This window comes from Tuber melanosporum (genome assembly GCF_000151645.1).
Source record: "Tuber melanosporum whole genome shotgun sequence assembly, scaffold_36, strain Mel28".
NCBI classification, from domain to species: domain Eukaryota; kingdom Fungi; phylum Ascomycota; class Pezizomycetes; order Pezizales; family Tuberaceae; genus Tuber; species Tuber melanosporum.
In genome coordinates this window covers 156,096-170,236 of record NW_003299041.1, presented here as the reverse complement: position 1 = coordinate 170,236, position 14,141 = coordinate 156,096, and the positions used below count along the sequence as shown (strand labels likewise).

The following is a 14,141-nucleotide window of genomic DNA, read 5'->3' as shown; positions in this document are numbered from 1 at the left end:
CTGCTGTTAGGAATACCAGATCCCAATACCTAGGAACCACCCTAAGTAGGGTAACCCCACTTGGAATCGGAATCTCTAGTCTCCAACACCCCCCTCCGGCTCCCTTACGGGGCCCGCGCGTCATCATATATATCACTCTCAGTTGCGTCCTGTGACTATATTACCACAGAATTGAAGGTGTTAGAATAATACCATATACGTCGTCGCCGTCCGTCCGACCGGATCCTGTTCACAGGATATATGAGAGGGGACCTTCGGCTAGGTCTGGGAAGTGGAACGGAGTAATTCCGTCAACTACTCAGAGAGTTACTTGGCTCAAAAGACATGATACCTTTAGCACGGGCTGTAAGTAACAGGACGATTTCGCACAAAGAGATGATATCAAATGGTAAAGAATCTCTACTAGAGACCAATACATTTACATCCACCAGAAGAGTCTAGAACTCCAAAAGACACTACCAAAGAAGCCAATGAACTTCACGGAGTGTTGCAACTGGGTTTTGGAACACGTCATAACCATGGGGTGATTCTCAATAATATAATGGTTACTGAAACCTACTACCCAGAGAGCAACCAAGGGTTGCCGACCGAGGGATTAATTACCAATCTGGTGGAATAGCTTCCTGCGAGTTAATAGGAAGCCATCCAGAGAAAATCTATTGGTTGGGTATGGAGTTACAGAGAATCAGAGTCAGATGACCTACGATGGTTGTAATGACGACCACCTTTGCAGATAAAGCTGTGGATAAAACTGATCATTCTATCAATGGCGAAGACAATTGGGGCCAACTCAGTTCAACTTAAGAACTAGGCCAAAAAGTCTAAAGACTCTGCTAATTGGGATATTACTATTGGGGACAGCACGTTTCCTAAGAAGAAATATCCTAATTACTGAAGCGGGTGTGATGGTTTTCATGGTCCACAGGTGTTCGTACCTTGAAAGAAAACTCGACGTTGCGAAATTACGATTGAAGAAGTACATAGTTGTATGATAAATAGATGTAGTCCATGAACACTCAGACGCAGAATATAAATATCGAAGTGCCTCCCAAGCTTTAGACATCATCAAGCAACGGAGAAGAGACCTTAACAATATAATATTGTTTTTACAATTCTATCCTACTTTACCTATATTACTTTACTCCTAGTAGTTATAAACAAAACGAGTAAAGTCCGAGCCTTCCTAGACAACCTCCATCTCCAAAAACGAATCTCGATTGGCCTAGACAACCTTGAAATCTATCAAGTTGTCTCCGCCTAACAGCTGCAAATCCCATTCCACTAGCTCTAGGCGGTCGCGTTTGTTTTGGTCATCTAAGGGAGGTTTTGATCGCCGTTTATATCGAAATAAATTGTGGTGCTTATTCATTATTCGGTATGCTGTAGCAGGAGACATATCAATTCCAGCCTCTCGTGCAATTTCGGGAAATGTGCGAAGCCGGTGCACTGTATCCTGTAGTGCAAGCCGCTTCATCGTATCGGACTCTATAGAGCCAGGCAGATATTTCTGTGGTATGGCGGGCACCTCATGCACTTTGTCACCCAATTCCACTGTTGCTAGCATAGTATGTACATTGCACTGATGCTGAGAACGCTCCTATATCCAATTCTATTAGTATAAGTTTTTCAACAAACATCCTTCCTTGCAGGTAGACCAGAAGTGGGTCAACGAACACAGGGGCTCAACGAATAATGCAACTAAAAGTGTAGAGGCAAATGGTGATTTTGCATGGCCTGTTCATTGACCCCCCATGTTCATTGACCCCCCCCCCTGGTATTTTAACTACTTACCTCTATTCTTCTATAGGTTTGGCGTACTGTTTCTTTTCCAACCTCTAGAGAAACAGCTATCTGGTCAAAGGTCATGCGGGCACATAGGTGTAGTGCAACAATTGCTGCTCGAACTGACTTAGAAAGACTCTTGCCTTGTGGCATTGTGAATCTCGGTGGAAAAGTTAATGGTTGATGGATTTTGAAGTCACAGAAAACACCCTGGCAATTCCACCTCTGTACTTGTACTGGTGGCTACAGAATTCTCTAAAAGGTCAGGATACCTGGTAATTGTGATATCAGTTGTCCACTTTACCTCTTTTGTGTCAAGCGATCGACATGAACTCGCTACTCCAAATGGGGAAGGCAAAACTTGGCAGAGAAGCACGAGTAATGTTCCTGTAAAGTTGGTCTAGGCTCACGAGAGCGCTGGTCCAGTGCTCGGATGTGGATTGCTACGTGGACATGAGATTCGTCCTGATTTATGTTTAGGACGGAGGGGGGACATGGTATCATACAGCGGGGGGCAAAAATACGTTCACATTGTTAGTAAGCCCAAACACCTAAAAAATGTGAACGTATTTTTGCCCCCCGCTGTAGGTATCATATATATATTTTGCTTCTGACGCAGTCTCTCGTAAGGGAGAAGATCCCTTGGTAGCGTTCTATTGGTCTTAATAAGACCGGAAGGAGTAGCCGCTAGCTACCTCTGAGCTGGATTGTGAATTAAGGGTGCTCCCAAGTGCTAAGCCCTTTGCCTTGGGTTTCGAGTGATCTCTCCTCTGGAAAGACACCGGCTTCATTTAAAAGCACAATTGCATCCTAGCTGCTTGCATATTTCAAGATCCTTTCGGTTATTTCCTCGATGTTGCAGCCTCAGTGCTAATACCAACCAGGAAATCATGCATGATGGTGCTTGAGAAATTCTGCAATAAATAGACTTGGTTCTCGTGATAGTAAACTTTGATACTTTAGGATAGATATCATACTCCAGGTTTTCTCCTCCATAATATTAACGACCTACAAAATAAGCTCCTCTAGCTCTGGAGCTACCGATTCCAATTTGGCGATTCCCTCAAATAAAGTATCCGTTCTCTGGAAACATCCCCACAATCCTGCCAGGTTCAAAGGGTTTGAGGAGCCTTCCCTCCGCACATTTCTGCAACAGGACTTCGATCCTGTGCTTTCCCACATAACTCACTAGCTATTGAGCTGGGTGCATATGATACCGCAGTCTCTCGGGACTACTCTCAAAGCCGGGGGCTTAGAGCGTGTTCGGCACGTATGATACGATACCAATAAAAACGTCCTGTGAAATTTTTAAAAACATCATAACTTTATTTTCCAGTGCCCAGGGCGGGCTGGCTCCAAAACAAAAATTATTACGATACAATAATGTAGCAAATGCTCCACTACTCATTCTTTGCGAAAGAAAGAGGCGTACTATACAATGCCTACGAGTTGAGGAGTAAGGTTAATAGCAATCTTACCAAATATTACAGGACAATGTGCGAAATATTTCACATCACGATTTCCTGACACCTCAACATTTAGGCCTCTTGTAGCCCTTTCCTTCACACAGAATAAATGCAGGATCCTCTGTTATCTGTCCATTGTATTAACTTCTTTCTTCCAGGAGAGGTTGCTGTGGGTACAGGAGATGTGCTGTTCTCGAAATAGAGTCATACATTTCTATCGGTACGTGCCGAGTGGGCCCGGGCTCTTGCTTTATCAGAATGGTTGAGCAACCCCGTGATGAATCCTTGACTTTGCCAGCCACAAACCTACTGAAGCTGAACATGAAACTAGAAACTGGACTACTCGAGTACTGTACAGTATCATACTAGTAGAATTCAATAGGTGCCAAGACCAGCAACCCGAGTGACACGGCATGATTGGAAATTGGACTTCAAACTAGTCTCCTTTTGCCTCATTGTCATCCACGAACAAACAAACACGTCTCCCCAAACAACCTTCAAGTTGCCCCAAGCGAAATGTCTCCGCCACGACCCCGTATATCATCCCCTTCGCCTTCCTTCAAACAAATAACGTACCAACTCTCGCATGCACACACCTATACATCCAAATTCTACCCGCGCCCCCTCGCTTCGCGCCCACCTTCGCTTTCAGAGATATTAATTGTTGGCCATGAGTCCGGGATCAAGGTCTTGTGGCGCGCGCTGCCAAAACCAGAGGAGGATGGAGACGAGACGATGGCTTTAGATGATCATCTACAACAGGGTGAGGAGGCGCAGGATGAGCCCGAGGAGGGAGCTTTTGCTTGTGAATACACAATTCATCTAGGCACTTCTGTGAACTGCATTTCTTTCCCGCCGGCCTCGATCTTGCCTACCGAAGGGCCAACAGAGGACATCGACAATCAGGAGAACGAACTTGATTTTATCGCGGAGAAGCTATTATATAGGAATATGCTGATTGTAGCGGCCTGTGGCGATCGTACGATTCGTCTTATTACGCTACCGCTCTCACCCCCCTCCTCTCGCAAGAAACGCGAGCATATTGTTATTTTAGGTGGTGGGGTATCTGGTCACCGCGAGCCTGCCGAATGTGTGTCCTTGTCAGTTCTTCCAGCGCCCTCGGATGAGTTCAACTTTGCCCACCCGGACTCTGATGATGTCTCTTTTGATTCGCGGCTTTCAGATAAGTCTAGTGGCTGGGATGTTGTCATCGCTTCTTCATCAGTAGACACCAATGGTGTTCTTCTGCTCTGGCGCATATCGATTCTTCCTCCGGTACGCGGTTCTCTAGCTCCTGTTAGTTTTAAGCCAACGTCACGACCAACTACAATGTTCTTACAATCGCCAATTACTTCGCTTGCTTTTAGTACTTCAGCTCACTCACTACTTCGCAAACACCATTTACTTCTCTCGGACCGGAAAGGCGCTGTCAGGATCCTAGATACAAAGACCAAGACGTGGTTATGTAGCTTTTACACACCATATTCCCAGGTTACTGAACGACGGAAGAAGGTTCTAGGGGCGGAGTGGTGCACTGGAGGACGGAGTGTGGTGGTACTCTGTGAGGATGGTGAATGGGGGATCTGGGATTTGGAAGGCGTACTATCTGGTGGACAAGAGGCTGGTTCCGTTGTCACTGGTTTCATTGTTGGGGGTATGGTTGGAGAGACCTGGTATGATAACTCCAACAAAAAACCAAGTCATGGAAATCACGAGGAAAATTCTAGTGAGATTAGCGGCCGCAGTCCCTCTCTCAGAGCTTCATCTGTCACCTCAGTAGGTACGAGCATAACGAGCCGACGTCGCCGTAGCGGATCTCTCAAGCCCGAGGAGAGAATTGGCTTGAAGGGACTACTATGCGTCACGCCAATTGGTGCAAGTAGCTTCTTTTCGAATCAAGCTACGCTTGCTAGGGGCAAGGCTACAACTACGATGGGAAACCTGAAGATCTACGATGAAATCGTCACGATGGTTTTCGGCGGCGTAATCCTGGTCCTCCCCTCCTTGAAGAAATTCTGGAAAGCCGAGGAAATCAAGATCAAGAAGCGAGCCGCGCAAAACGTGAGCACTGGATCAGGCAGCTTTAATAGCATCGCATGGAGTGGTGAGGATGGGAAGGCCGAGAAAGAGTTTCTGGTACTTGAAGGCTGGGACACCAGGGGTGCTGGGGTGGGGGACTTGAGTGTGGTTACTGGAGATGTGGAACATAACAAGCCTGCACGGGTACTCCTGACGACTAGTTGCCGTCTTGTCCTTCTTGACGTTGGTGAATCTAGGAATGACAAAAGAGACGAGCAGTTGGATGCGACTACTAAATCCGTCGAGGCCGGAGCTAAACTCGCCGAGAGAATGAATCCAACTAGGAGTTGTGCTGTTGACGGGAAGGGGAAGAGAAAGGTGGGATTTATGCAGGATTCCCCGGCATAAAATAGTTGGCTGTATTGTATTTCTTTTGCTCTTAAGCTAAGTTCTTGTTTCGAGTATCAGGGTTGTGCTTAGGTCTCATCGGTTCCGTAATGTAGTCAAGTATCATAGCTGTATCCCGAATGGTGGGCTTTCTCTGTCTCGTTCAGAGACGAACAACTATGAGTATCGTGACAAGCTTGAATAAATTTCCGCTATCTCTGTAAACTTGTGTAGGTTCCAAGAACTGTATTGTTTGATATATCTCGCATGAGGGAGGTTGAACAGAGGTTTGTAAGCATATACTCGAACAGGTGATGGGCTCGGGGGTGCCGTACTCGGGTATGCAGACGTCCTCACTGCAGGAGTGGCGACAGTGCACTGGTGCGGGCCGCATTTTCTGGAATGCGTGTCACGTGTAACTTAGGTCAAAATTATGATTAGATCCCAAAGAGCCTCCTCCCTCATGCCTTCCCCCAATTCACATCTCCATCGGAGGGTTAATTGGGCAAAAGTATTTCCACCAACTATGAGCTTGTATCATATCAGGAGCGAACTGATCCCCCAAGCCCTTTTTTCAAACCCTCTTCCGAGCACCACGTTTGTTGAAGCTGTGTGCACTCCCTTGCTTGTTCGTTTGTTTGTGTATGCTCTCCGCCAACCCCACCGTAGTGTCATCCAGCACCTTCACCATAATCCAAAGTTATTGATTGCGAATTAGGGCGATCTTAGAAGACCGAAGATATGTCTCGAATTGCCTCCCTTGGGTTACATACTCCTGCTGCGCTTCCATATTGCATTACCGAATCCCTCCTCCCCGACCCGCCTCCCCCTGGTTCCTATACCTGGACCTCCGGCCTTCCTCATGAAGAACTCCTGGTCACCGGATACGCTGTAATTTGGTCACAAGGCGGGGTAATACGACGTGTTTTTCGCTACGATGTCGAAGGGGAGCCAGTAGTTCAGGCAGTACTTACCTGGTTTCCCTCCGACGATCCCCAGGATGCGGTTGTTCACCCCCAGGGATCTTCAGCGCCGGACGATGGTGGTACATATCTCATGGGTGGTGGGGAAAGTAATAAGAGAAAGAGTCAGGACTGGTTACCTGGGGGGCAAAATAAAAAACGGATGAGTACATGGAACTCAAAGAGTAGGACGTATGCTGCGCAATTGGGGAACTTCCCGAAGGCAAAGGGGGGAGACACAAGTGGAGCGACGGCTGCATCCGACGACACAGAGGATGAGATTGTATCGCAGGGGAGAGCAAGGGCACTGGTCGTTTTACTGAAGACTCAGGCTTTTGTCTATTTTCTTTCCGGGACAAGTCACGTTATTCATCTGCCGTTTGAGGTTGAGCACGCTATGCCGGCCCCTCGAGGATTAATTCTACAGCGAAAACCGCCAGCGCTCTCAGTTTCACCACCAATACCAGGATTCTCTACGGGGAACAGCTTTAGTGCTCGGCCGGTGGTCAATACGGTCAAAGATGCTCCTAGGCTATTCTCCTTAACAGATCCATTATTGGAGGTTGGACTGATCGTATCGCCCGGAAACGCTCCATCCGCCGAGGATTTGATTTTTATCTCACCTTCTTCGGAGTTAGAGTTTCCCGCGTCTGAAGATGCTTCCGGGAATCCGGTTGCCCATGGCAGCCCAGAAGTGATTTTTGCGGTTACTAAAAATCCGGAGAAAGCTCAAATAACGATATGGAGTGTTCGATATATTCCTCAAGAACCTCCCACAAATACTCAGAGACGGACACCTAGCGCCAACTCTGGGACTGCTTCAGCTCGTCGCAGATCCTCCTTTGGCCCAGGGACAGGTGCTACGACACCGGTTACCGGTGGAGGTCCCGGCTCTATCACATCTGCTGGAACGGTAGCAAACACCCGAGAATCGCTGGGGCCATCCGATGCGAGCTCGCTTCCCGGATTAGGTGATGATTTTGAGACTGGGGGGAAACGAACTAGTCGCCGAGTGTCATCTCTGGTTGCTCGGGCAGACTTATCTGGAAACCATGATCGGGGTGGAAGGTTTTCTGATGTTTCTGGTTCGATTGGTGCTTCATTTAGTGCTCCACCAGTTCCTGCTGTACCAGCAAATTCCATGCTGGTTGATAACGATCAGCCTGTAGATGAGCTGCTGAACGAGCTCAACATGGGCGCGTTGGGCATTGGAATGGGTGGCCTTGGAATTTACGATGGAGAGGGATTACGAAACGAAGTCTTCATGAGCAAGCTGGATACATACACGTTCAGAGGCCCTTCAGACTCACAAGCAAGCCATCCAACACGTAAAATACCTCGAGTGTTTACCTTGCACGCTTCCAGCGCATCGACGGCAGCGGCTGCTATAGGAAGAGATAATGGTGGGAGAAAAGTTGTGCTTTGCGTCATGAACTCTGACGAAGGGGTTCTACTACTTGCTACCTTTACACTTCAAATATACCCCTCGATGCCCAAAGGATATAGCCGGAAGTCGATGAACAAGTATGGTATCGTTGGTGTTGGTTATACACCTGTTTTCTCTAAAGCTGAGACCAGGCACAATGTTCTTGATGCTATAAAAATGGACGATCATGGGGTTTCACGTATCCTGATACTTACTGATGGCGGGGAATTGTATCTTTATTCTCCTTGGGGCCCTAGTATCCGAGTTGTATTACCCCCAACCTTGGCTAGATGGAACACCAATGTGGTGGGTGAAGATGGAAGCAGGCGGGGGAGCCGAAAGAAAGGATTTGCTAGAACTCTATCAACTAGTCCGGATAGATATCAGAGACTCGAATATAGTGAAGCTGGTGGAAGAGTAACGGTGGTTGACGGAGATGGCGTAGGCCATAGAATAGGTGTCACGATGGCCCCAAGAGAGGCTTTAGTCAAGACCTGCTTAGAAACCGTAAAGGTTATACTTGGGGCCTCATCTGGCGCAATAGCGGGAGAAGGAATGTGGGGAACTTGGGTTGAAGTTGCAAAATGGCTGAGCGTTAATGAGCACCCTGAATTCAACTTACCGTCTATGACCGGGGCACCATCTGGCCCCAGCAAAGTGCCAGAAGTGGATGAGTGGCGGGCGTTCGTGATCACGATTTTTCTGCTTTCGGTCCCATCAGTACCAGAGCCGAGGGTAGTACTAAAGAGGAAAAGCGCAGGTTTTGTTAGAAGCGCTAGTGTCGTTGCTGCGAAGGAATGGGAGGATATGATTAGCAGTGAGGGTGAATGGGGAAGTGCTCCAGAATATTTGAGGTCGGCTGCATGGAGCTGGATGGTAGAGGAAGACGATGAGCGAATTCTCTCGCAAGTTAATCGACCTCCTGTGAAGGCTAGCCCTACCAAAGCGAGAAGTGCAATGGCCAGCACCCCTGAGCAGCGGAAGATGAATAGGTTTTTTACAGATTGTATTTCACTTGCAAGGGAGTTCTTGAAGACTCCAATGGGGCAGGCCGTTGAAGATGAATATTTTGGGAGCCGTGAAGCTCTTGAGGAGATCCGCAAAAACGGACTGGCGGTGTTGCTTGTAGCACTACAGTTGATCCGGGAGGAGTGGAAATTAGATGTTGCTATGGAGGGCGCTGGAAGACGGCTTTGCCCGTTATTGAGGCAGTTGGCTACCTGGCTGGGCTGGTCCGAGTGGGTTGAAGAATACATGCTTGAGGACCTCGAGATGCTGGGATGGGAATATGATGAATGTAATGAGAAGTTGTCTACCCGAGGATCTGGGGGGAATGTCGCTAACTTATCAGCCCCGATAACTATTATCGACGTTCCTCAACAACCTTTCCGGATGCCCTCAATATACGACTGGTTAATTGGTTGTTTAAACGGGGCCACTCAGACACCATTCATGACATTACAGGATATTGTCGGGTCCTCCGGCTCATCAGCGTCAAGTCAATATTCAACATCGCAGGGCACTTCTCGTGCTAGAAATCCCTTCTCGCCGCCGCCACTTCCTCCGGCACAACCAGTACAGAAACGCGTTTTTGCGAGACTTACACCCAGAACACGAAATGTTACTGAGATATACACCACACTAACTGCTCCAGGTGCTACAGATGTGGATGTTGTTGCTCGCATGGTTGAATTGAAGATGAATGCCGCGAGTCTAGAAAGGCTCCCGGAAGGGATTGCTGTGCCACTTCGGGAGGCTATTGCAAGATGTCAAGAACAACCACCGACTACTTGGGGGGTGCAAGCATTGGACTTGGTTGGCAGGAAAGATTTAAGAATGCTGATTGAGCCAGGCAAGGGCAGGAAAGAGGGAGGAACAAAATGGCAAAGTGTAAGTGCTCAAAGCCCCTGGGTAGTGTGGTCTTGATACCGACTTTTCGCTAGACCCCAACCCACGAAGCGATGAGGGATGTCCATAACATCTGCAATTCAACTTTTGAAAACGAGACCATAGGGTCTTACGATCACCTTGCAGAGCATGATCGGTTAGCTGTCTCAAGGCTTATATTCAAGGAGGATCGACGTACGGCGGAAGCTGCAAAGCTACTCACAACTAACAAACCTGCTATCGCAAGGTGCATACCTGAGCCACATTGGAGCGAACAGGATACTTTGAATGCGCAAAAGGAGCTCTCACAGCATGTAGCAGTCCGCACCTTAGCTGTTCCTCCGGGGAGAGGGCTATTCAATTTTTCGGCGCGAATACCTTTACTAACGGAAAAGTTCCCAATATCAGCGTTTAATCTTTCGACCGTTATGAAGCCGAGCGGAACGACAGTGTCGGCAGATAAGAGCACTTATAGTGAGGAAAAGGTTTGCTGGGCGTTTTTTCATGCGGGTGTTGCGGCAGGAGTCAGCATTTCGAGGGAAGCCAAAGAGATAGATACAAGCTGGATTGTCTTTAATAAGCCTAATGAGCTAACAAATCGACACGCTGGGTTCTTGCTAGGCCTTGGGTTAAACGGGCATCTGAAGAACATTGCTAAATGGCATGCTTTCAACTATCTTACGCCAAAACATACTATGGTGTCAATAGGGTTACTCTTAGGCCTTAGCGCGAGCTATCTCGGGACTATGGATACTACGATCACGAAGCTTCTTTCGGTTCACGTAACAAGGTTGTTGCCACTTGGGAGTGCGGAACTTAACTTGAGCCCTCTCACACAAACAGCAGGTATCATGGGAATTGGACTACTATATTGTGGCTCTCAGCACCGTAGGATGAGCGAGGTGATGCTTAGCGAGATTGAGTTTGCAGAGATCCTTGACAACTGCGTTCCTACGGATACTCTGAGGGATGAAGGTTACAGACTTGCAGCAGGGTTCGCTCTCGGGTTTATTAACTTGGGATCCGGAAAAGACCTTAGGGGATTACACGATATGAATCTTGTAGAACGATTGCTGGCATTGGCTGTGGGCAGCAAGAAGGTCTCGCAAGTTCATGTACTAGACAAGGCCACTGCGGGAGCAACAGTGGCGTTGGCACTGATATATATGAAAACTAATGACGAGGCATTGGCTAGAAAGGTCGATGTCCCTGATACAATCCATCTATTCGACTACGTCCGGCCCGATATATTTTTACTTAGAACTGTGGCAAAGAACCTGATCATGTGGGATGGGATTGATGGCAGCTTTGGATGGATTAAGGCTAGCTTACGGCCCTTCTTGAGAGAGCGTTATAAACTTGACAATATACGGGGACTCGATAGCGAAGACCTACCGTTTTTCAACGTTATTGCCGGGCTGTGCTTTTGTGTTGGACTGAGATACGCTGGGAGTGGAGATGAAAGTGCGAGAAACGTGCTAATTCACTATTTGGACCAGTTCATCAGGCTTTGCTGTTTGCCTGGTATGTCCTTACAAACCACCAAATAGTTTGATGAGGCGAAATGAGGCTAATCGGAGGTAACAGCGTTGAATCATGATCAACGGCTGACTAGGGCAACCGTGAGGAATTGCCAGGATCTCGTAGCACTCGCTGCCTCTGCTGTCATGGCTGGCACCGGTGATGTCGTCGTCTTCCGGCGACTCCGAAAGCTCCATGGCCGCGTTGACGCCGATACTCCATACGGAAGCCATGTAGCCTCTCACCTTGCAATCGGTGCTCTATTCTTAGGCAATGGCTCCTTCGCCTTCGGCACCACGAGCACCGCTGTCGCCTCCCTTTTCTGCGCCTTCTACCCACTATTTCCAAATTCCATTCTCGACAACAAATCCCACCTCCAAGCCTTCCGCCACTTTTGGGTCCTTGCAGCCGAAGCCCGCTGTCTCGTAGCCCGGGACGTGGAGACTCACCGACCCTGTGCAATTCCTATAACCGTAACCCTCCGCACAGGTGAAGAACTGCACAGGAATGCCCCCTGCCTCCTCCCCGAACTCACCCAAATTACCTCAGTAACCACCGCCTCCCCACACCACTGGACTGTGGTCCTCGACTTCGCCAATAACCCCGCGCATCTCGACTCCTTTCGTAGCTCGCAAACGATATACGTCCACCGTCGCACAGCACACGCCTCTACCTCCACCGTCTTCCAGGCGACGCTGCAAGCCCTCGACGAGACGGAAACTAACAACACTTCCCTAGAGTGGCTATTGGGATTACGGGCCTTTAGCTCACTGGATAAGTCCGAGAGAGCACTATTGCTTAGTGCTGATGGGGTTGATAGCAATATTGTGGATACGAGGTTGGTTCTTGAGAGAGATAGTGTTAGCGGGGTTAGCAGGGATCGGCTTAGGGGAGTTAAGCTGCTGTTTATGTTTTGTGAGAGGATGGGTGAGGAGCGGGGGCTGTGGCTTACGGGTGAGAGTGTGGATCGGTTGAAGGCAGGAGTGTGGACGGCGTTTGCAGGGCAGGGGTAGGTGAGGTCTTTTTTTGCTACGGTTTTTCGGTTTCAAGGCTGGTTTATTTTTTGATGAGGATGGGATAGTGTAGGATGGGTGGACAGGGAAGGAGAATTGAGGGGAGATGCGTTGGGCACATGTATTTTATAGTTGATAATTGTGATTAGTTTGGGACACATAAGCTGGTGCGGTATCGTATTTGCCTATTTTATCTAGTATGATCACCTTCAGTTTTATCATTGTTCTATCGCACCCCACCGGCAGATGGTTGGCCAATCATACGGTATCACTCCTTGTGTTTGACCTTGCCAAATATAGTTTCTTCCCACTTGTAGCCTCCAAATTGAGAGTTTGATGCAATACCCTGAACGAGGTTATCACAAGTCATGGATATAGTACCATTATACTTTTCTGTTATGATACGTCATTACTCATCTCCGGATACCTGATGGCCTTCGGGTGCAGGTTGAATCTGTGATCCGTGATCCCCCCTCAAAATTCTCCTATGCTCACAGCCAGACCTACCTTTTATATCACTGGCATCCCAGCGATGACTGCTGCACGAGGAGCCCTGTCGTTATATATCATTGATCGGCGTTTATTTATTTTTTCTTTGAGGATATATCCTGCCTCTATAGTGCATTCAATGCTTCCACCCCAGCGGAAAAAAGTACAAATATACCTGCCAGTGCTAAGTATCCTCTCCCACAGCCACAGTGCACCAAACCCCAGGCCATTGCAGTGGCTAGGATGCGAAGAACCAACAAACCTCTCGGAACAAGTAAGAACGCAGGGTTTCAGCTTCCCCCCCAATGAGTTATTACCAAACTATCCAACACGTGGTGCAGGAGATACAGCAAATCCCGTCCCATTAGGACTGAGAGATTGAAAGTCCCGGCTTGATATACAGGCTCTCTAGCATGAAAATGACAGAATTGGTCTGGGGGTAGCCATCTGCCGTCAAACCACCATGTTGCTGCTGATAGCATTTTAAAGTAGTCATGTTTTCTCAAAAAAAAAAAACCCCGAGCCGGGTATGAATGGTCACTGCCGGTAAAAGATACAAAGCCCCTGCAACACTATAATAATAGCTGTAACAGCGCTCAGGCTCCTACCGGAAGATTTTCCAAGAATTCTATCATCTGAGGCGGTGCTTGTGGGAGCTGACTCTATGTGAGTTATGGATAGGTAGAGTGGCCAAGACAATTCGTTCCCAACGGTAACGTTCTGGAATTCCTTCACGCCACATTGCGCAATTTGCAAAAAAAAGGATACTGAACATTATATCAGCACGCACGAGTCAGAACCCAACGACTACCGGGACCGACAATCTGTTATCACAAGAGATCACTCGTTGTGGGTTTCCCGGACAGATTGCTTTGTTGTATGATATCTTGCCATTTCTAGCTGGGAGCGGGCTTGGCAGTTCACAGACAATGAACAGTGTAGTGCCGCTCTACCATTTATCAGCATCTCAAGACTAAAGTCCTTTGGCTGTACCTGTGTGTTCTCCTTCTTTCTCTCTTTGACCACAACAAGAGCACCAAAACAGCAACCAGTTCTTGACATGTTTTTTCCTTTCCTGATGTTCAATTCCCCCCTCATGCTGGTTTTGGTCATTTAGGCACCCGTACGGCCGTCGTCCCCCCCGGACGCCCAGTCGATTCTAGAGGACACAAGCATGACAGCTTTCTGT

At 48.1% G+C, this 14,141-nt stretch overlaps 1 protein-coding gene; it reads left to right on the top strand.

Annotated features, from left to right (window-relative positions):
• Nucleotides 1-6,395: 6,395 nt before the first annotated feature.
• Nucleotides 6,396-12,623, top strand: GSTUM_00007432001 (uncharacterized protein; the record flags this gene model as incomplete). XM_002839416.2 has 6 exons in its annotated part: nt 6,396-6,659; nt 6,801-9,339; nt 9,394-9,540; nt 9,619-9,932; nt 9,986-11,453; nt 11,517-12,623. 6 exons carry the CDS (start codon nt 6,396-6,398, stop codon nt 12,461-12,463), a joined length of 5,679 nt encoding a protein of 1,892 aa, XP_002839462.1. The 3' UTR covers nt 12,464-12,623.
• Between the last annotated feature and the right edge of the window lie 1,518 nt (nt 12,624-14,141).